Source organism: Embiotoca jacksoni, unplaced genomic scaffold (genome assembly GCF_022577435.1).
Source record: "Embiotoca jacksoni isolate LCO1_2020_lvr unplaced genomic scaffold, fEmbJac1.0.p SCAF_10, whole genome shotgun sequence".
Lineage (NCBI taxonomy): Eukaryota > Metazoa > Chordata > Actinopteri > Embiotocidae > Embiotoca > Embiotoca jacksoni.
In genome coordinates, this window is record NW_027185230.1 from 9,004,963 (window position 1) to 9,028,003 (window position 23,041).

General features: G+C 41.0%; 3 protein-coding genes across 3 annotated transcripts; 1 reads left to right on the forward strand and 2 right to left on the reverse strand.

Annotated features, from left to right (window-relative positions):
* The first annotated feature begins 986 nt into the window (after positions 1–986).
* Positions 987–8,264, forward strand: ggcx (gamma-glutamyl carboxylase). Its single transcript, XM_069164238.1, has 15 exons — positions 987–1,160; positions 1,437–1,637; positions 1,750–1,908; positions 3,163–3,328; positions 3,412–3,490; positions 3,608–3,714; positions 3,801–3,964; positions 4,064–4,359; positions 4,726–4,857; positions 5,581–5,732; positions 5,846–6,015; positions 6,125–6,255; positions 6,345–6,492; positions 7,093–7,297; positions 7,396–8,264. Exons 1-15 carry the CDS (start codon positions 1,136–1,138, stop codon positions 7,553–7,555), a joined length of 2,295 nt encoding a protein of 764 aa, XP_069020339.1. The 5' UTR covers positions 987–1,135; the 3' UTR covers positions 7,556–8,264.
* Positions 7,969–13,773, reverse strand: snx24 (sorting nexin 24). Its single transcript, XM_069164251.1, has 7 exons — positions 13,597–13,773; positions 12,221–12,304; positions 11,269–11,373; positions 10,929–11,023; positions 10,755–10,784; positions 10,513–10,577; positions 7,969–10,332 (listed from the first exon to the last, which is right to left on the reverse strand). The coding sequence occupies exons 1-7, from the start codon at positions 13,663–13,665 to the stop codon at positions 10,262–10,264; spliced, it is 519 nt and encodes a 172-aa protein (XP_069020352.1). The 5' UTR covers positions 13,666–13,773; the 3' UTR covers positions 7,969–10,261.
* A 725-nt stretch (positions 13,774–14,498) lies between these two features.
* Positions 14,499–20,616, reverse strand: loxa (lysyl oxidase a). Its single transcript, XM_069164261.1, has 7 exons — positions 19,796–20,616; positions 19,396–19,504; positions 18,797–18,934; positions 17,034–17,190; positions 15,449–15,544; positions 15,105–15,220; positions 14,499–15,013 (listed from the first exon to the last, which is right to left on the reverse strand). Exons 1-7 carry the CDS (start codon positions 20,460–20,462, stop codon positions 15,007–15,009), a joined length of 1,290 nt encoding a protein of 429 aa, XP_069020362.1. The 5' UTR covers positions 20,463–20,616; the 3' UTR covers positions 14,499–15,006.
* Between the last annotated feature and the right edge of the window lie 2,425 nt (positions 20,617–23,041).

Here is a 23,041-nt window from a genome sequence, read left to right on the forward strand (position 1 = left end):
CGGCCAAAACCGTCTCTACAGCCAACAGAGACCAAAAGAGATTGTCACCTTTCAACCCTTAAAGAAATAATCCCAAACTGTAAGGGATACAGCATTATGAAACAAAACAAACAAACATTAAAAGATGTATCTACACGGCTTTAAAGGCAGTTCTATATATAACAGGATTTTGCAAAGGATGTGTGAATTATTTTATTCATAAAATAGTATATTATTTTGTTATATTCAAAATAAGGAAATAGCCTAAATATATTGCTAACAACTCTCCAGTGAAATTCTGCGGTGTTCGAATCAAGTCAGGCTTAAAATACTGCAAAAAAAAAAAAAAGCTGTCACAAAAGACATCAGAGTTAGTACCATTGTAAATTTAGTGTTTCACAATTTTTTCATAATTGCAGGAAATTTTGTTGCCAGAAGTCACTACCAGACTGAAGCGTAAGATCCTGTGACCCTGTCTGTCAAAGAAAAATAACTAAGCAGCCTCTTGCCGTATACTATCATAGGTTTTTGGAAGATGAGGTATAACTTCTTTGTTGGTCATGTCATTTTTCTGTGAAAATATGAAGTGCAATTTTTAAAAAAACAACAACAACAACCAATCAGACCAAAGGGTGCACAAGCACTGTTATTAAATAATGTTACTGTTGAAATACCGAGCACTTCTATAATATCTAAGTACATATAAATTATGATTAAACATTACAACCAAATTTGATTAATTTACGGTTTTTTTTTTTTTTTTCAAAAGGAAAACAAGATTCTGTCATAGCTAAATAAATAAAACAGAAACCCAGTACATTATATTTACTTTTCTGCTGATGCTTTGATTATTTCCCATACAGGTGGAAAATATTTTATTTGCGACGACTCAACCAGGATATGACGTAGGAGAAGTGACTTCTGTTAGGTGGGACCGTCGTCGGAACCAGCCAATAGACGACGAGCACCTCTTTCACAACATTCCAATCCCTCCCAAACCATCCTCCTCCTCCGGACCTCTGTGTGGGACTGTGACACGTAAACCTTGTCCGGTTCATTGACTTGACCAGGCAGGACACCTCCGTCTGGGGCAGGGCTACCAGAGAGAGCCCCTGTCCCGAAGCAAAATCCTGCGTTTTTTTTTTTTTTTTAAATCATGGAGGCGAGAGACGCTATTGGAGGTGAGGTTGTTGTTAGCAGCGACAGGCAGAAGGACGCCGTGTTGTTGTTTATTCAAAGCAATAAGCATTTAAACCAACGTGTAACTGGATAAGCTGTTATCGAAATTACCGCCGTATTTATGGTGTAAATAAGAGCTGAACGTTTTGTAAATCGCTTTTTACAATTTTTTTTTTTTTTTTTTTTAAATAGAGCACAAAGACTTCGTCCACAACTTGGTACACCATATGTTGCTTTTAGTCATAAACACTACTTTATATCGTGTTTGTGATCCCTAGGTGCTCTTGTGAGCAGCGATGGAGAGGAACAAACTGCAAAGAAGGATGCAACTCCGAAAGCTGATAAACCGCAGACCAAAAGCAAGATGGAGCAGATCTTTGGGTTCAAAAAGGAGGACCTGACCTCCTGGGAAAGCCTGGTTTCCCTCCTGAACCGCCCCACTGACCCTGCATCTCTGGGCATCTTCCGCTGCTTGTTTGGTAAAAAAAAAAAAAAAAAAAAATCATTTCTTCAGCCTGGCTACTGGGAATGCAGCTTTTCTCCAATCCGTTGCAAAATAGTGCCCCATTTCATCACATGTCTTTCACGCAGGGTTGCTGATGGCTATTGACGTAACACAGGAGCGAGGCCTCAGTCACCTGGACTACAAGTACCTAGACGGGGCCCCTGTGTGTCGCTTTCCCCTCTTCAATTTCTTACAGCCATTGCCGCTGGACTGGATGTACCTCGTCTACGTGGTAATGTTCCTCGGTGGGTCACACTTCTTGTCTCATGGCAGAGATTACAGAGTGAAACGTTCCCACCTCACTGATTACAGAGGCTACACAGGAGAGGAGACGGACCCCGGAGTGTTTTTTTGAGCAGTTATTTTATAGGAAACACTCTCCCTGGGAACACTTGACTGTAGTAAAGATTAAGGCCAGTCCTGCAATTTTCCACTTACCCCCCCCTCCTCCCACACACACACACACACACACACAAAAAGCAAACAGACAGCAGAACACAATGACACCACAAGTAAATCAGTACTGATGAAAAAAAAAATCATTCAGACTACGAAGCTAGTACTTTACTAAGCTAACGCACCAGCCCGAGTACAAATCCATGTTCTACTTATATTCTTAGCATTTCCAGTATTTAGCCAATATCTTTCTCTAAATATTCCACTTTCTTTCTAACAGATAATTAAAGTAAAGCTAACTATGTTGTAAATAGTAGTTTGTTATATAAATATATGTATATAAATCCCTCTATATATGTCACATGCAACTTTTAACTTTATTATATTTCTATTTGCGTACAACAGTGTACATTACAATGCCAGACTAAATTATGTCTGAAAAAACATTTTACGTTCATATCCAAATTGTATGTGTTACACTTTTAGTTCTTTTCTATCGATTATTTATTTTGTGTCAACGGTAAAGCGTTAGTTGGCAAGTTGAACATGCACATTCCTTCCACCTCGTACGTGCAGACTGGATGACCCTTGTTTGTAGAGAGTCGCTGTGATTGGTAGTTACTTGCTGGCCAACCCTGATTGATTTGTTTTTATTCAGACCAGTTCCACTTTTTTAAACACTGAAATTCAGATGGACGGGTGCTCACAGACACGCGTATTTAAAGGAACCCTTCCATTAAATATTGTTAGTGACATGCAGTGGTCAAAATTAGTTATTTCAACTAATATTATAACACGATACTATTGCCTACTGCAGCTTTAATTTGCAAAAAGTACGTCTTAATTTCCCCCACATTTAAACTAAGTGTTGCAGCTCCATAATGTGGGAGGAAATCTAAGACATCTTTAAAACCAGTAAAGGCTGAGATATCCTCACTTTTAACCCCTCATAACAGCAAAACTCCAAAAACGATGGATCCTATGTCACCAACTCCAGGCCCCCAGTTTTATTTATCTTCTTTGTCGTCACTTAAAAAAAGTATTTAACAGTAACAACAACTTACTATTATTATTGTTAACCAACGTTATGTGTTTAATCAAAGGCGCCTTGGGCATCATGCTTGGCTGTTTCTACCGCCTCTCCTGCCTCATGTTCATCTCGACGTACTGGTACATCTTCTTTCTGGACAAAACAGCCTGGAACAACCACTCATACCTCTATGGCCTCATTGGGTTTCAGCTCACACTCATGGAAGGAAACAGATACTGGTGAGGCGATGCTTACTGATCTGCCTGCCTGCGTGTGTGCGCGCTCGATCGTTTCCGTCATTTATATCCGTGTGTATCTGTAGGTCCATCGATGGATTGCGGAGGCCCTCCATAAGAAATGCTCATGTGCCTCTATGGAATTACACGGTGCTGAGGTCACAGGTGTGCACATAACTGACTTTCCTGGTTTCCAGTCAAACATAAAGTCTATTTTTCAACTTGTGAATTATTAACGGACACCTGCGATCTAACCACGTCTACATTTTGTGTTCCTAAAAGATATTTATAGTATACTTCATCGCTGGAGTAAAAAAGTTGGATGCGGACTGGGTGGAGGGATACTCGATGTCATACCTGGCACACCACTGGCTTTTTGATCCTTTCAAGTAGGTATTATTTAGCCGCCTTTAACCACTGATGGTTGTATCTCAGCACTTACGCTCTGATTAAGGTGCACCCACATTTTTTCCAGATTGATTCTTCCTGTGGAGTTAATAAATCTACTGGTGGTGCACGGAGGCGGTCTGGTTCTGGATATGACTGCCGGCTATCTGCTCTTTTTTGATGCCACGCGGCCCTATGCGTTTTTCTTTGTGTCCTACTTCCACTGTATGAACTCTCAGCTCTTCAGCATCGGTGAGTCTGCAGCCGTGTTTCATTCAAAACATAAGGAGCGCTTTTAATTCTACCGTTAATTTATGCTGCGCCATTTTAACTTGTACGTATCGTCCCCAGGGATGTTCTCCTACACAATGCTGGCCACTAGTCCTCTCTTCTGCCACCCTGATTGGCCAAGACGATTCTTCGCCCGTTTCCCATCGTTCCTCAGAGCTGTCCTGCCGTTCACCTCACCGGAGCCCCAGCACAGCACGTCCTGTGTTTACCAGGAGATCTGCAGCACTGAGCGGCAGGAAACCCCAGCTGTTCCCACAGCTCCCAAACTGAGACTAAAGCAGAAGCTGGGAGCCATTTTTACAATTCTCTATATAATTGAACAGTTATTCCTGCCTTACTCCCACTTCATCACACAGGTACGTCGTTCTCGCATGTCTTTATCAGTAAAAAAAAAAAAAAAAAAAAAAAAAAATGCTTCTATAGATTAAATAGACAATGAAAAAAAAAAAACTATTTTCACACATTTCTTTCACTACTTTTCTGCACAGTGATCCTCAGAACAGCCTTTTAAACCCTCTCTGAGTTAACACACGGATAGTTTCTTAATCAGAGTTAACAGTCATTGGTTCACAGCAAACAGCAGCTCTAAAAAAAAAAAAAGTAGAGACTCCATCATTTAGTCTCCAAACATGTTTTTTTCTTCTCCTGACTCATGGTGAATTTAAAGTGGGAAAAGAGTAAAGATGGTGATGAAATGATCCTGATATGTTGTTTGTCTCCAGGGTTACAACAACTGGACCAATGGCCTTTACGGCTACTCATGGGACATGATGGTTCACTCCCGCAGCCATCAGCATGTTAAGATCACCTACAAGGATGGAAAAACTGGTGAAATCGGATATCTGAACCCCGGGGTGAGTTACACGGAAAACACTGACACGGTATAAGAATGACACATGAACTACATATATTCGGCTTATCTTAACAATGTATATAAAGTATATCTGACATATATTCGACATAAATGATAGGTTTTGCTTTTGTGGCAAAGTAATGTTGTTTGGTTTGGACCTTCAGACTTTTCAGTTTGGTCGTAACCAAAGTAGCGGGTCTGAAAGGTGCCTCGGACCTGTGAAAACACTCTTTGGACCAATTACAGGAAGTTGAGGCAGGCTATTGACATCCATTAAACAGTATATAAGAATAAATAGAACTGGAAGAGAAGTGAAAAGGGGTCGCAGTACAACAGGTTTTTGGAAGAAGTGGGTCTTCAGGGTTTTCCGCCTGAGAGTGTTGCGGTTGGTGAAAGTGGAAAGGAGTTGTATTCTGTTAGAGAGCCACGAAGGGAAACTTCTTGTGGTAGCACATTGGGAAAGGAGGAAACAACATATTTAATTGTAGTTTGGTCTGTGAAGAAATCACATGAACACAACGTAACAAAAACAGGAACCCTGGTTCAAATTTCAGTCTAAACTTTCAGGTGTGAAAACATCCTTAAATCACTTTGCTTTTTTAACACAGTTCTTATCACTGCTGTCTCCTCTTTCTGACTTGACCTTTGGGATTGTAATTGCCTCTTAATTTTAGCTAAGACAATTTACAAATAAATTGGGAATAATCTCGTCTGTGTACTGCAGGTGTTCACTCAGAGCCGTCGCTGGAAAGACCACGGAGACATGCTGAAGCAGTATTCTACGTGCCTCAATCACTTCCTGCCTCGCTATAACATCTCTGATCCAGAACTCTACTTTGACATCTGGGTGTCCATCAATGAACGCTTCCAGCAAAGGTACGAGAGCCTTTTGCTTGAGACGAAAAAGCCGTTAATGTTATGTTCTATCCATCATGATGATGGTATTGATGAGTGTTAGTCTTTGAATTTGCTCTGGACTCTTCTCGAAGGATCTTTGATCCTCGAGTGGACATCGTGAAGGCCGATTGGTCCCCTTTCCAACCAAACCTGTGGCTCATGCCTCTGCTGGTGGACCTCTCACCTTGGAGAACCAAGTTCCAGGAGATCGAGGGCAGTTTGGACAATCAGACTGAGATTGTCTTTATTGCCGATTTCCCAGGTTACAAACCTCTCCTTGTTATTTCTCTCTTGCGGATGGAAAAGTGTAGCTGTGAATAATTGCTGCTACACAGGCTGCCTTTGTGTTAACTGAATGTGTTACTTTTTAGGCCTCCACTTAGAAAACTTTGTGAGCGAAGATCTGGGCAACACCAGCGTCCACGTGCTGCAGGGCCAGGTGAACGTGGAGATAGTGGAGGAGAAAAAGAACCACACTCTGCAGCCTGGTGAGCAGATGAAGGTACAGTCACACACCACTATCACTGTTGATGAGCTGCTGTTCAACCTGGACCCACTGAAGTGTTGGTAACACGATGTGAATGCGTGTAGGTGCCTGCGGGGGCCTATCATAAGGTGTACACGGTGTCTGAGGGCCCCTCCTGCTACATGTACATCTACGTCAACACCACAGAGGCGGCGCTGCAGGAGAACTTCACCAAGCTGTTGGACCTCCAGGAGCGTGTTCGCAACGGAACAGGTGAAAACACAGCAGCAGTTCAAAACTGACTTCAGCCGACTTCCTTTAAGACAGGCTCAGCTCTACTGGTACACTCATGCAGCTTTTCAAGGTACTCGGCAGGTGAGGTTGTTCTGAACATCTGGGACCTCAGTTCTTCTTCATGTAATCCCAGACTGACTCCATGGTGAGTTCAGGGCTGCGGAGGGGCCACACCATCCTTAACATACATTTTGTATTTTAAATAGTTATGCAAGTAATTTACTTTCGTTTCCTAAAATGTTCTCGTTGACTTTTCTAACAGAGTTGAACATCGGTCTTTTGGGTAAAAGTGCTGTTTGTTTTACTCAATCACCCCTGACCTCCATCCTATGCAGACTTTGTCACTCTATTTGGTCACATGACTTCGTTATCTGACCCGGTTGGTCAGATAAGCGTTTGATAATGGCAGAATAGAAGAAAGGGCCCTTTGTGCGTATCCCTGACACCAAATGCTTTGACGAAACGGCAGTATCTGACGCCCTGGAAACAAGAACGGGCTGGATCCATGACAATGCATTAACCTGGCTTGATAACTCAAAAAAGATTCATCAGACGTTGACTTGTCCGTTTCACCCACAGAAACTGAGCCTCTTCCACCTGAGCTGCAGCCTCTTATGGCTGCAGAAGGCGATAAAGGGTCGGAGGTCAACGCCACCGACCCCATCGTGCGTCTGTTCCTGAAGAGGCAGCGGCGGATGAAGGAGGTGAAGAAACGCAGGGAGGCTGGTGCTCTGGAACGACTGGAGCGCTTCACTGTGAAGAAATATTACACGATACGGAGAGGGTGAGTTTGTCCGAAAACACAGCAAAATTCCAGGTTTTGCAACCAAAAACTTTTTTTTTTTTTTTTTTAATCCGTAACTCCGGCCCTTTGTCTCCTAGAGTCTTGATGACCGCCATCGCAATGCGAAACCTGGCGGTGGGTCTTCCTCCGATGGAGCAGCTGACGAGGGAAGTCGCCTTCGCCAACATGAGAGAACCTCAGTCAGAGGCCAACCAAGACGAGCGGCTCAAAGATGAAGTTGGTCACGGAGAACTTTAAAGCCAAAAGATTTTCGTTGCTGAATCACACATTTTCATGAAACGTGTGTGCTCTTACAACTGGACTGTTACTACACCAGGACATCGGCACCCAGTGATCAAAGATTTTTTAATTTTTTATGCCCCTGAAATATTTGGGTTTCCAGATAATTTCCAAATGTGAAGTCAGCATTTTGTTTTACAATTTGTTTATGAATCTGAATTTATTGCAGAGGATGAGTTTCTGTTACAGCGGCACATCAGTATCTTTCCCTATGACTTCAAGGCATTATGCAATCTGCCGAAGATTATGTTATAAATATATGCTAAAGTGTTGATGCTGCTTTGTGTTGGATGAAGATGAAGAACCGAGGTGAAAGCATGTGACTGAACTTAGGCTTTATGTTTAAAGGGAACAGATTTCAGTGACCCTGCTGACATGAACGGGATTTTTATTAATGACTCGTCTTTTTGGTACACATTCAGTTTTTAAAGCAGCTCTAATCAGAACAAGTTTGAGATGCCATTATTACAGATTTACAGGATATGTGGAGATTTCATTGAGTTTACGGTTCTGATCTTTTATGTGAAAAAATGATGTTGGCTCGTCTATCAAGCAGCCTTTTCTAATCATTTTTCTAATAAAGAGCCCATGGTGTCCATAAATGTTAAGTTTTTTTTTTTTTTTTTTTAAATTAAAATAAACTTGAACTTCTGAGTTGGACCAACAAGGTTTGTGGAAATAATGAATTTTATTGGTGTCAGTATTTCACACACCGCCCGTCTTAAAGTGCTACAGTAGAAGTTCAGTGTTCCCTGTAGGTTATGGCACAGAAATTACACACACAATATTACACCATATAAATACATATAAATCTACTAGATGGATTCCTAGGAAATTATTTACTTTGTTAAAACATAGAATCATGATCTCTACTGTTTTCATTTCACTCAGCACAGACGTGTAGTTATCAGTGTTGTGTCGTGGAGGTCCAGTCACATAAGAAAGCTCTAAAAGGCATATCACAAAACTGCTGGGTCAACAATTACTGTCCACAAAGTGACACGCAGCGACGTAATGTTTCACGTAGGCTACAAGTAATTTGGAGTGTTGACAACTTTTGTAGTTTTACAGATGAAATTCATCTACAAAAAAAACAACAAAGAGTGTTTGTATTTTATTTCATATTGCACAGTATCTTACTGGCTTTCAGTCTTTTAAATCTCTCTTTTAAAAAGATTCTCTGTACATGATCACCTCAACTGTGTCTGTACATGATGTGTGACTTCAACATTAAGTGTAATACGACTGGTGTGAGATACTGGCATTTACTTTAAGTGTTATCAGAACTAAAGCTTTTGATGTGAAAATCTACTTCACCTGCAGCTTGCTGTCACTGGTCAGTGTGTGTGCAGAGTCTGATGAAAAATTTTGTGAGATTTAATAGGGACAGGCAGGTTTCTATTCAGTTTTGTTTTTTTCTAGTCAGGTTTTGATCGACAGATCAATAATATTTTTTTTTACATTGTTTTGCCCAGATTTGAAATGGATTCAGATATTTTAGATTTTTGGGAGCGGCAAGCCTAACCCTGTGATTAATTCCAATGAAGGCTCATACCTCACCGTGTCTGTAGAGAGGCGGAGCTGCAAGTGAAGGAAGTAAAAAAAAACTATAAATAAGAAATGAAGAGTCAGCCTAAATTTCCACTAATCTTCTCTTCGTCAGCATGTTTTCTAAAACTCCGATGACACCCACTTCTTCTTATTCAGCTGCTCCTCCAGCAGCTCTCTCGAGCACCGCCGTCAAATGCAACAGCCCTTCTCCACAAACGTCTACATCGCTGCCACCATCTATTTATGAAGCTCAAATCACTTCCACCCTTCAATGCAGCACAGAGCTATCAGTGCCACCAGAATGCACAAACACCCTCTTCAACCCCTGGAACGATCCGCTGTGCCACTCAGTCCCTCAGCCGGCTCCAGTTGGCAGCTCAAAAAAAAAAAAAAAAAATGAAAAGAAAAACCCACATCATTGGTGGTATAAAGGGAGGGGCACCTCCCCATCTGCAGCCCGTGATTCATCCAGCGCCAAACTCCCTGCCCTCTGTGCTGTGTCCTTGCAGGCCAAAAATGCGCCTCTGCCTCTGGAAAACTAACCCTCAGGTCCAGCCGCCATCAGCATTTCCTCTATAGTGTCCCAGAGTGAGAAGGTCATTCACCGTCTTGTACTACACACCCACTAAAATAAGAAATAAAAAAATTCCCTTTTTGATGAGCCTCTCAGTTCTATTTCCAATTGACCCTTTATCTTTATTCAACTCATAACCTTCCTAAAAAAGAAAGAAAATATAATTTCATTCAATGCAATGTACTGAGCTCTATTTTTCCTGAAAATAATCTTCTTAATCCTTATGTGATTATTTTAGCTGCTCTACCCCAAAACATCAAAGTTAACCTTTAAATCCGTTTCATTTTATAGCTGACAGAGGTTCATAGCTCATACTATCATGTAACAGTTTGAGATCATAGGGACAAAACATGATTTAGTGTTTATGCTTTAAAATGTGGTTTCAGGTGTCCTTTCTTTCTTCTCAATAATGGGTTTTTGTTATATGTTTTTTTAAATGAGGCTCAGTTGATCTTTGCATGTTATGTTCTTCCTGCTGCACACCTAAAATGGTGTAAAGATATGAAGCATCCGTTTGTAGTGACGTGCAGTCTGCAGCTCTACCTCGGCTGAAGATCTGGGTAGAAAACTCCGTGTACCACACCTTCAATCACGACATTAGAAAACGCATCTGAAAGTAAAGAAGACATTTATTTGTTTTTGTTATAAGAGGTAAGATAAATAAGCCTGAAAAATATCTGTGCAGTAGATTTACAGCAAACTTACAAATATGTAATCATTTTTTTTTAACTGTGCAGTTTGAATGATTGTTTTAAAGGTGGAACAAAAGGGGATTTTAGCCTGAACGCACCGTGTGCAGGGGGCAGCAGGTAGGGGTCTCTCAGGAACAGCAAGACCGGCTGATGGGACAGTTTACTGAACAGAGTCAAGTAGGTTCATGGGCAGCATGTAAAAGAAGAGACAGGCGGCGTCACTGACACGCTGGGTGAAGGTCAAACGCAGAGCAAACAGTCACGGGAGGTTTAACTGGTTAAAGTGCAAAACAAGCACGTAACCTGCTGTTTTCAAAACACAGGAAACTAAACGACTCACCTCGACTCCTCCGATTCTGTATCAAATGACCTGAAAGAGGAAAAGTTCAAAGTTATGCCACATCCACTGTCCTGGGAACAAAATCTGCAACAAACAAAACAACACCACAAATTGTGTGTCTTATTTTGTGAAAAAAAAAAAAAATAAAAAAAAAATCCTGCAGTTTCAACTTACCCGCAGCTTTCTGTTTTTGGCACTGAAGGAAAATGGCGGATATTCAGGAAATCCAGGAATATCTTTGGAAGAACCTCATTTTCCATAATTATAGTCTGACAAAACAAAAGCAGGTTTCAGTGTGTGGACGAAGCAGCGACACAGAACCGAAGAGCTCTGGATGACCTCTTTTTTAGGGAACACTAAACAATCTGTTTAACCTCCCCACATCTGCACTCCATTTTAAATGTTTATACAAAAATTGTATTTGGTAAATGGGGAAATATGTATGATCTAAAATGTTTTAGTTCATTTAAGGGGAAAAAGTCTGAGCAGGTGGGGTGAAGGAGTGTCAGAGTACCTGCAGGTAGAGCTCCAGGCCGTGCTTCCTCTGCTCCAGGACTTTGGGAACCCAGTTTCTCACATGTTTTGAGGGGATCTCAGGCGGCTTTATGCTCTTCTTCAGCTGGAAGAATTGAAAAATGTTAGAAAAAAAATGATTTGGACAGTTAAACTGTCAGCAAATGTCCACAAGGTTCAGACAGATATTTAATCAAATATAAAACCAACCGGTACTTGATCAATAATAAATAAAAAAAAAAAATCAGATTTAACCAGCTGATATTTAGACCTATAATAACATTAACAATGGCTCTGTTGTATTCAGGTGTCCCTGTAAATCATGGCAGTGTGAGAGTGAGGCGGCATGTGCGATACCAGGACCTTGAAACTGGAGCAGTTAAACACACTTCAGCTGTAATTCATTTTTTTACACACTTGCAGTCAAACACAGTGTGCATTAATGAGCAGAGCAGGAAGAGGAAGTCATCTGTAAGACTGCAACCCGAAACAAACTAGCGTGGTCAACATGGTTAACCAATATGAAGCAAATTGAATATCTATTCTCTGCTGTGATTTCCTGTACACACTTCTTAGTTTTACACAGGAATTCCATGTAAATAAATAAAAAGTTAAATGTTTAGTTAATAAAATGTTGGAAAAAGGCCTAGCTCATTTTTTGTTTCACAGGTTAAAATGATGCAGGACAAGCTTCACATCCCCACAGTGAAGAGGCTGAAGTATGACCTGAAATATTACTCGCTTATTAATATAATTGTCAGCTGATTTTCAGTAGTTTGATTAACAGACATTTAGTACTTTATACGCCTGCACAGACGGCGAAATGATGTTGCAACTCAAATATCAGCACCGAACCCAGTGATTAACGTAGAGAAATCGTAGTTTTCATATTTTAAAAGGGAAAAAGTTAGGGATGCCAATAAATCATGGTAAAAATCTGTATTAAATCTCACCATTTTATGCAAAGCGTGGAACTCACTGTAGCGCTTCTCCAAAGTATGTTGTCTGCCATTCATCAGCACGTCAATTTTAAAGACCTGAAAGACAGAAGAAATAAAAAAAAAAACCCTGTCAAGACTGCTTGTTGAGGGAATCTCTCAGTCAGAAACGTCCCCTCTCTGTACAGACAGTTAATGTCGATGTCAGCGAGAGGAAACATCTGTCAGGGTTGATCTTAACATCCCTCCATGGACCGTTTCCCACTTCCCTCACTCAGTTGGTTTCGTCAGTGAAAGATTCACAGTCACTGCACACATGTCGCTGTTCTCACCAGCGAGGAAATTTACCATAAATGACGGCAGTGCTGTCATTGCATTTCTCTACGGGGAACATGAACACAAAGGAAAACAACAAGTAATAATTATCAACACATCCTGAACACCTCAAATCTCAAGTCTCCGTTTCTGGATCCATGAGTGATTATTAAACATCTAATCTAAAAACCATGGGCCTTTTTAAACTGCTGTAACCTGCACTCTTTAAGGAAGGCTGTCATTTCTTTACGCCCTCACAGCTTTGTGCACTGAGCATGGTGACGTTGGAACAGGAAAGAGCCTTCCTCAGTATCCTGCCACGAAGCTAGACGCAAACTATTGCGCAGTGGTTCCCAAAATGGAGGTCAGGGCCCCTCGTTGGGTTCCCAAGATAAAAAAAAACAAAAACAAGAAAAATTACAAGAAAAAGGGGCCACCAGAGCTTCTGAGAGTTCAGACAATATTTTAAGCTTTTACAAGAGAAAACAAGTAGTGTAGTTTACAAACAGCCGCCCAGGACTCTCTGCCTCCCTGAAGCACTGTACGGACTAAAAGTCAGGACATTACAGCCTTTGATTTTGACTTTATTTTATTTTATTTGTCTCTCACGAGTCTCCCAGTTACATAGAAGTTCAATCAAACTGAAAGCCACAGTGTAGCCTTCCAAGAAAAAAAAAAAAAAGGATTTGTGTCATATTTAGGTCAGACTTTCTTTTCTATTGTGTCAGACAGACAGCTGGGGGCCTGCAGGGCTGGCTGGGTTGTTTACACGCCCGGTGGCTCTTTACTTAGACACAAATTCAAATGCCAGTGTGAGTTTCGGCTCTTTAGCTTCTTTGATTTGAATTTGAAGGCTGAAATGTTGTCAGTGTGAAACAACAAGGTGAATTCAGGGCAGATCTGTGAACTCAGTGAGTTCACGATACAAACTGATGACAGCAATAGAGCAGGCAAACACACACACACACACACACACACACACACACACACACACACACACACACACACACACACACACACACACACACACACACACACACAGGCATGCAGGCAAAGGTTATTAGTGAGCAGCTTACCGTGTATCCTTTCTCCACCGAATTGTTTTCTGAACGAAACGACGGGATCGACACTCGGACAGGATGCATTTTCACGTTTAATGTTTTTACTCGATCCTGTGGCGCTCACACACACAAACACACACACACACTCACACTCACTGCTGGTGGTAGTTTACTCCAGTTTGTCTGTCTGACAGCTGCATGATAAAAATCAGTTTAAATTAGATGAACAAAGTGTAAGTGGCGCCACCTGGGGGAGCGGAGGACACACGCGCAGGACAGGATTATAGACTTTATGAAAGGACAGGACCTTAATGTAGGACTTTTTTTTATCCAGTCCATGAACAGAACTAATGGTTTATTTTAATGGACAGGTAAATTATACAATTATTTATTATAAATCTGACTTTATAGACATTGCAAATCTTCTTTCTCTTCTTTATTCAATTATTGATTTAGATTGACTGAGATGATAAACAAGCTGATTTAACATTTAAAAGACATACTAGGCGATTTATGCACATTTGATAAATGGTTTAAAACACACTATAATGTAGTTACTGGCAGCTACACAGACATTTGAGAGTGTTTGTCAATGTAAAATATTTGTCAGTGAAAGTGCTGGAGAACTTTGTTGTTGTTTTTTTGTTTTATATCACTATCACAAATGAAGTGCTGGGCATTTTGAACTGTTTTTAGATATTTTATCCACTAAACAATCAATGGATTCATCCAAAATAATCAGCTGATTCCCCGGTGAAAAGAACAATCATTCGTTTGTAGCCCAACTTGATATTGGCCTTTTTAAAATGATGTGTATGTTTGTGGGTGTTTGTGTTGAGTAAAGACAATAAGATGTTTGAAACAAAGACAAGACAAGGAGAGAGTCGTCACCAAATAATCAGCCTAAAGCAACCATACAATATCACAAAGTTTTATTCAAGTAAGTTTCTTCAAAAGCTTTTGAGTAAAGAGAGATTTCATCAGTTGCATATAAATATAACAAGACATTTTCCTTTAAACAACAGGTTCCTTTTAAAATTGTAATATATTTGATATTGACTTAACAAGAAGGGCAGGCTGGTTTATGATTTTACTTAACTTTTCTAGGATCCTACATGTCATGGATTTCATTTTTTACATGTGGCCTGAAATCTACCAGAAGTAAGAAATTTTCTAAAGAAAAGTTGAGATAAGGAGAAAAAAAACCTGCTCTCCCACGCAAGCAAAGAAGGATTCGACATTATTCGCACCATGATGTCAGATGGTTCCTACTTGTTTTTCAAATCAGGAAGTATTTCAATTATAAAATTAATGTATGTCTTACAAAATCTTATTTTATATTTTTCTATATAGTTTCATATGCAGTCCTCTTCATTGTTATTTACACAGCGTGTCTGTAGAGTCGCTGTAAGTGACCATCGTTTCTTAATATCTGAAAAATGAAAATGGAAAAGCATTAAATAATTATTGGAGGACATGAGAAATCCCAAAGATATATGTGTCACCTCTAACGTGATACTTACGATGACATGTGACAACCTGACACGTAGGCATAGTTGCCCGTGTACCGAACATCACAGCGCACAATGTTGTTGCTGTAGTCTGATTCTGGGACTTGATAGGATGGATTTACACTGACCTGTGGAGGAAAAAAGTATAATACAAAATAAGAATTTGGGAAAATACAGTCTACAAAGTAAAGAGCATGGACTCAAAACATTTTGTTTTTGTACACATTTGTCTACGGTCTACAAAGTAAAGAGCATGGACTCAAAACGTTTTGTTTTTGTACACATTGTGATTCCACTAAGTGTTACTCCTTTTAAAGGGATTAAAGTGGGGACAACATCTGGTATTTCAAACAAACCTTCAGGACATAGTTGCCAGGTTTCACATCTGTGATGTCAATCCACTGGCAGTCGATGTCTGCGTTGTAGGTATCATAACATCCCGGGCTCAGGCCCTGCACATTGGACAACATCCTTAAAAAAAAATCTACTAAACTTCTTATTAAACTATAAAAGGTTCTTTAAGGTAAAAACAGTAGCTAACCGTAACCTTGACAAAGATTTTAATGTTATTACAGTCTGACATCTGATGATAGGAATAATAAAAAAATAAAAAAATTCAGAGCAATAACTATGTTTTTGGTTTAATCCTGGAGGTTATTTTTGATTCAATGTCAACAAAAAGAGAAAAAAATGAAAACAACAACAAAACATCAGGTCAAAATATTGGGAAAAAAAAAATGGATGGAAAATGAATTCATGTACAAAACAACTGAGTGGAAAAGTTCGGGCAGGTGAAATCATCTCAGGAGAAAACGGAAATCATAAAACTATCATCACCACTGGCTCACGCAGAAAGGAAATACTGAAGCTCAAATGCAGCTTCCTCAGTAAAAGAGCACTTGTTTATGTTAGCTCCACTCTCCTTTTTAGAAATTTAGAAACCAATATCTGATCTGACAAATCTGGTAAGAATTATTCCCCGCACTATGGTCTGAAGAGTTTATGGCTATCTTTATAGTTAGATTCCTCGAGGTGACCTGACTTGACATGTTCCTGTACTAAAAGCACCATTAATTAAAGTAAATTAATGTTAAATTGATTAAATTGATTTGAGGCCCTGGTGTTGTAAATGCTGGCTCATGGTCACACTGACTGGGGACACTTGAATTTACTGGAGATGTCATTTCTGGCTGTGCTTTTTCTACTATAAAAAGTCAAAATGTGTTCTGTAAAAAGGGCCCAATAATACAAATATGAAGAACTATGAATATGTGTCAACAGATTAGCCTCGTGCTGGTAATTTATCAAAAATGATGTCTTCTCGTAAAAAAATAATCCAGGTATAATACAAATCAGAGGATATAACTGCTGTTTCTTCAGATAGTGGTGATGTTTTTAGGCTTTAAATGTGCAGTAAATTATTTTCTGGCTCGTTAGAAATCGAGTCTGTGTAGTCACTTAGAACAGCAGATAGTTGGACTCAGAAATACTCTGATACTGTTGCTGTTCTAGCTAACAGGAGCTAACTGGCTATAGAAGCATTTAGCCTCTTGGCGGCAGCCAAAACAAACTGTAAACAGAACACATTTTATTGCCTCATAAAGTTGATACGATGAATTTGTCAGGAAGAAGTTGCACATCCAGAAAATTAGCAAAATAATTAGCATTCGTTGTGTTCCTGTCCACCTGACAAACAAAAGTCCAATATTCACTCTATTTTTTAGCTCTGCTTCTGCTCCACTTTGCCAAAAGCCAAAACAATGACCTGAAGGAAGCTAAAACGCTCCGTGGTGCAGAGGGGAGAGGGTCCCCTTTCCCCTTCCTCTGTGGATTCATCACTGCAAATGACACCTTCCACATACAACTAGCGATGTTTGTGACCCACTGTTAGTGTAAAAATAGTCAGTAATGGTGATGCACTGTCGTTTTCAGCTTTGAGACCTGAGTATGTGCGGTGCAGGCAAACCGCCTGTAGTATCCGTAGTCACAGGAAGTGTCCTCCAAGCAGAAGCTTGCCTTGTGGCCCTCTGCTACCGAGTGCTGGTAGGTGGCATCCAGCAGGTCGTAGTGGCTGAACTCATCCATGCTGTGGTAGTGCCTGCAGATCAGCAGCACAGCGTTCAACGACTCAGGAGACATTTCAATAAGCTCAAAGAACTCCACATCAATTTAAAGACAGTTTAAAGACAGTTTTTTTGTTCACTAGATACAATTACATAAATACTGACTAACATGTAGCCTAAGAATATCTTATTCAAATCCCTGCAGGTCACTGACTGAAAACATCCCAGGAGTTTTTTTTTAATTTGTCATGGCTGTGTGGACCTACCGTGAATCTATCTCTGGTTTAACTCCACTTCCTACAAGAAAGCGTTTGTTTAATGAGACAAAAACAGTCTGGATTTTACCATCAGTTGACTTTCAAAACACACTGACAAACAATCTATAGTCTACATCAACCGTTCACTGGATCTCTGCCAAAGGTGCTCCATCTTGGGCAGTATCGTTCAGCGGCTGCCTGTTTCACGACATAACTATGGACTGAGGTAGTTTCTTTGGAGTTGAGAAAAAAGAGTAGGCACTTTTCCATTTGCTCAAGAGGGACAAAAATACCAGCAGGTTTTGGTTAGGGCTCATTATCATCATCACAGAGCTTTACTTCAGCATGTCTGGATTTTCAGGTGTAAATGAACTACATTCAAACTCAAGTACAGTCATTTTCTTCACGTCTTTTGAAGGGCTGAAGACAGTTTTATAGTATCAACGATGAGATTGTCAAAATAGAAAATTACATATTTAAAAGCCTAAAGATTCAAAGTAAACTCTTAACACATCTCTGGTTCACCAGTTGGTGCCAGGCCACAACAGCAGACTGCAAATGGCAAATAATGATTGTAATGTCTGGGAAATTTGTTCATTAATTATTGGTACATACTGTAACTGAATTACAAACACTTCTGTCTCAAGTTTATAGTCTGAATAAATTCATAATCTTATCATTGTGTTGTTGTCATCTTAGAAAGCGCCCTTCACATCTATATAGCGAAGGGTTGTCTTCTATGGCGTACAACATCTTGCACCACCATGTTTCTACAGTAGCCCAGAAGGGACAAACCAAACACTGGATCAAAGGAAAGACTTTAAGTTTTCTTCAAGTTTTGTGACCACCATATTTTCTTTTTTGTGACTGGAAGCTGAGGGGTGTTCAGTTCGTTGCATTTTGCAACCTCACCACTGGATGCCACTAAATATTTCACACTGCTGCTTTAGAAAGGCACAAAAATGAGTTAAGATGAAAACCACTTAAAATCTAAATATGTAGTATTGTTGTTTGACTTTTCTGCAGAATAAAGAACTTTTTATAACAGTGAAGTGTTCTATAATGATTATTTTGAGGGATTGTCGCTCAAGATTTGTACATTTTTATGAGGCCTCATGTCCTTTTCTTGTATTTGGGGCTCCCTTACATTTTATTTAACTGGTAAATGATAAGTCGGACTTAGGCCGCACAAAGGAAACCACACATGTGGGGTAAAGACAGTTCAAAAGGTGACTAACAAAGACGAGAAGGAGGGAATACAGTCTACCAAAATGAACCAAAATCAAAGCTGACACTGGAGGGTTAAGGCCACGAAAAGTCCAACAGCCTCTTTCTGTGTGTGATGGTGAGGTGGACAGCACTGACATGACATTATTATACTCACTGGTGACAGCTGTGCCACTCCCAGGAGTAACGTGGCCTGCTGGGGAGGAAGTCGGCCGCCCCTTGGTTCTTGACTCTCTGAGGAAACCTCAGCAGCATTCGAGTGTCGTAGTCCCTAACGTTTGATCTATAAGCTGAGCTGCAGGCAGGATGCAAAGACAAAAGACATGTTTGCAGAAAAACCACACGGTCATATGTGGACACAATGACACCACGAAGGCTGTTTTGCTTCCTACATCCCCTCCTCTTAGTGGAGCAGACTGTCAGTGTCTGAGTGAGGCCAGTCTGTGTAAATGGTGGGTGGAAAAATCCTCTGGAGACACGTGGTTGTTTGGGTTGGTTTTCAATAATGTGTTTACCATTCAGGCTTTCTCTCCCGGGGCAAACTATGATTAAACTTTTACAGAAATCCACCACTCCACCCCACTCCACCATCAGTGGCAGGATCTGGTTAATTTGACCTCATCTTAGGCTTCCACTGCACAGCTCTCACCCACAAACACTTTGGATGGTTGTTATGATTCAAAGCTTTCTGAATCACACTCAGACATGGCTGCAAACCCACTTTTTTTTTTCTTTCTAGTCTTGACAGAAGTCTACCTTGACAAACAGTTTTCCTCAGCTGCACATCTCAGGTTATACATCGGGACTCTCTGGACATAGGCAGAGGCCTGAATGTAGTATGGATCAGGGACCAGATCAGGGAGACCTACAACAACATAATAAAAGTAATAAAAAGATCAATAAGACAATACATGAAGCTGGTAAATAAAACAAACAAAATAAATGAATACTGATAAATAAATCAATAAATATAGGGCTTAATGTTTCCCATAGCTTAATTTAACAGATAGATTAAGTAAACACACTAAATGATCAACTTATTTATTGTTTGTTTGACTTCAAGCATTTTTCCACCATCATAAAGACAACTTTTATCTGAATATCTATTTATTTATTCTGAATGAGATGTTGTCTTGAATACTTTTTCCACTCTTACCGTACTGATGATACCTTGTGCCATATCCGGGTCTCGATCTCGGTCTCGGTCTCTCGTAAGCGTCATGGTAATTGTAATATGGATTATCACTGTCGCTGGATTTGTAGGGGTCGTATGGATCATCCCCGACCATCATGTCCTCCCTCCTGGGCAGAGGTGGACTGACAGTGACCTTCTCCTCGGTCTCATTGACCCTGCGGGTCGTCTGCATCCCCATGCGCTCACCGGGACGGTCATTGTGATGCTGGCGGTTCTCGTGCACTCTCACGAGCCTTTGGAGTGGCGGCGGGAGGCCGTGAGAGTTGGACGCGGGTTGGGGAGGCTGCTGCTGCTGCTGCTGCTGCTGTTGGTGCTGCTCGGCCGCCGGCTGGCTCTGGGCGTCCGGATGCCTCACGTCCGCATCACGAATGATGGTGACAGGTCGCGTCTGCACTTGCTCCTGCTGAGCACCCCTCCGCCTCGGCGGCTGATACTCCGAGCCGTGACTTAAAATGCTAAAAATCTTGCCGTTGTGTGACCACTGGAGCGTCTGCCGGAGAGCCGCTCTTTGCTCGTTTCCTTGTTGTGTCCCCGGAGTCCTCTGAGAGTGGGCACCTTGCAGGATAAAAATAAATAAATAGACGCACGCGTATGCGTAACGTGGTGTGCCAAACACGCGTAATCCCATTATGAGCGCAATTAAAGGAGACTGAATGTGACAGAACGAATACAAAAATAAGCAGGGGTGCCACTTAAATATCCTTCATCTCTGTTTGAAGGATATCCAGTGAACAATGAAGAAAAGCTAAGTTTGAGTGTATCCTTGTAAACTCATATGGCTGTGCTCCTGCAGCCTGCAGATGCGCCCTGCGAGATGATGAGGAGGAGTAGGAGGAGTTCAGCATTTGTAGTTTCTGATTCTGTTATACAAGTCTGCTGCTGTTGTTCATATAACCAGTGGATACGGGATGTCCAGCCAACTGTGTTTGATAACTGCTCAGTCTGGCCCTTTAAAATGTGCTTTAGTAACACAGACAGTGAAACTTCTTTTCTTCATCAGTAACAAAACAGACAGTAACAGATGCAAACTTCTTATGAAACCTACTTTACTTTGTCAAAGTTTACAAATATGGCCCATTTCTTATAAATGTCTGTATACTTTCCTAATTTTTTCGTTTTCTACCAGATCAACAACATGTCATGATAAATAGCTTTCCCCTTGACTGTTGGATGAACTCCCAACCAAATTGCAACACCCTTCGCCAGAAATCTCAGCACTCATCAACTTTTTCAGAGGAAGATCTCAAGAACTTAAACATAACTCCCCGATGGTACTGCAACATTTTCAGATTTTTCTGGGAAACGTTCTCCCACAACCCCCCTTCCACCTCCACCTAAGTGCCGTCTGCACTGGAGCTTTGCTGAAAATGTGAAAGGCTCATCACATGCATCACAGTATTCTCCTATAAGGTCATAATTACTCTGAGTAAAAAACAACATGAGGCTGTGGTGATACTTGATATCTACTTTACTGCGTCTGGTGCAGACGGTCAACCCCAAGAACTTCTGCTGATAAATCAAAGTCATTTGCTGCAGCCCAGTCAAATCACTGCTCTTCTGCTCCCACCACATGTATAATACATAGCTTGGGAAACTTAATCCAAGGTTTTCATTTTCATCTGTCTGGCAAACCAGGAAATTCTTTCTAGCATGTACACAATTGACCATAGCACGGCTGCTAAACCACAGCAAGGATTTTTACTGATTCTCAAATCACAAAGATTTGTGAGAACTACCGACTTCAAAGCAAAGAAATTGGATTTTATAGGAAGCACCAAAATCAATAAATAGAACAATAAATAGTAAGCTTCATTGGTTATAAAACACATCTTGATTAATTTAGATGGAACTGAAGAGAAAATAAAAATCTAAACGAGGCATTTACTGACAGATAAATGACCTCGTGGCAGATGTAGGATAATAAATACAAGAGAAAATTAAAACTGCAAGCAGGGATATACGGGCCCTCGCACTCTTCGCACCGCCTCCCCGAAGCCGGCTCCCCAACGTGCAGCGCACGAGGGACCGCATGTCCCCGCTTAAAGTTGCTATTTTTTTCTCATTTCCTGTCTCCAGCAGGGGACGCTATGACTATGACGGAATATTACTATCAGGTGTCTTCAGGGCGGGACTGCAATCAAAGATTTAATGTTTGAGGAAGATCGGAATATGTATATAAAAGTTACAGTCAGTTGCATGTTCATGGCGAGACGCTCAAAATGGCCACCACGACACGGTCACACTGATCGACGAAAACAAATTCATGATGCCGAGACACTTTTCGGTACATCTAAGTGTGATACGCGTGTCCAACGAATTTGGTGCATGTAGGTGAAACTAGGTGCCGGAGCTGCAGTTTAGGGGGCGCTGGCGAGCCGTTTGGCCACGCCCACTCGCAAAACACATCAGATGGATGGTCTCACCACGTCGGACATATGTCACACGTTTCGTGAGGTTTCAAGCATCCTTTGACCTTAAACATCAACTTCCTGTGTCACGGCGAGACATCAAACTTTGCCGCATCGTCACGGCGACGCCCATTGGCAAAGTCAAACGAATGTCTCAATATATCATCAACTACATGTTCAGGTTATTGTGACCCGACTTTACGTTCACGTGATCAACCAGCTTGACGCAGAATGTGAAAGTATGAAAAGTGTAATTTCCAGTGTCCACCAGGGGGCGCTATGACTATGAGCGAATATTACCCCACAGGGGTCTTCAGGGCGGAGCTGTTATCATACCTGTAATGTTTGGAGAAGGTCGGTCCATGTACATAAAATTTAAAGTAACTTGTAATTTCATGGCGAGGCCCTCAAAATGGCCGCCACTTAATGGGCACACATATCTACGAAAACGAATAATTTGGATAAATTTTAATCCCAAACATGTTAACTATCCATAGAACAAATTTCAAGTCGTTTTGAAAAAATCCCTCGGACAAGTTCGACAAAGTACAACATGTGAAAATCGCCCAAAATGGCGACTAAATTCAAAATGGCGGACTTCCTGTGGAGTTGACGTAATGGTGCAATGTAACTTTTTTGTGCGTCTAGGTGTGATACACGTCCACTGGATTTCGTGAATTTAGCTAAATGTGGCCATCGGGGCATCTCTTTAGGGGGTGCTCTCGAGCCACTTGGCCACGCCCACTCGCGACTCCACTAGAATACGAAATCTTTCGCCGGGAGACATGTGTCTGTCAAC

Bases quoted from the DNA above. Each gene is read 5' to 3' on its own strand.
- snx24 (XM_069164251.1), bottom strand. From the start codon at position 13,665: ATGCATCCTGTCCGAGTGTCGATCCCGTCGTTTCGTTCAGAAAACAAT. The intron at 11,374-12,220 runs GTGAGATTTAAT...CAATTCTTCCAG, and splicing joins TCCACGCTTTGCATAAAATG to CTGAAGAAGAGCATAAAGCC. The intron at 10,333-10,512 runs GTGCGTTCAGGC...CTTTACTTTCAG, and splicing joins CCTGCTGCCCCCTGCACACG to ATGCGTTTTCTAATGTCGTG.
- ggcx (XM_069164238.1), top strand. From the start codon at position 1,136: ATGGAGGCGAGAGACGCTATTGGAG. The intron at 6,016-6,124 runs GTTACAAACCTC...GTTACTTTTTAG, and splicing joins CTTTATTGCCGATTTCCCAG to GCCTCCACTTAGAAAACTTT. The intron at 6,493-7,092 runs GTGAAAACACAG...TTTCACCCACAG, and splicing joins GCGTGTTCGCAACGGAACAG to AAACTGAGCCTCTTCCACCT.
- loxa (XM_069164261.1), bottom strand. From the start codon at position 20,462: ATGGGATTACGCGTGTTTGGCACACCACGTTACGCATACGCGTGCGTC. The intron at 17,191-18,796 runs GTGAGTATAATA...GCTGATCTGCAG, and splicing joins GAGTGGCACAGCTGTCACCA to GCACTACCACAGCATGGATG. The intron at 15,545-17,033 runs GTCTCAAAGCTG...TCCAATGTGCAG, and splicing joins CCTGCACCGCACATACTCAG to GGCCTGAGCCCGGGATGTTA.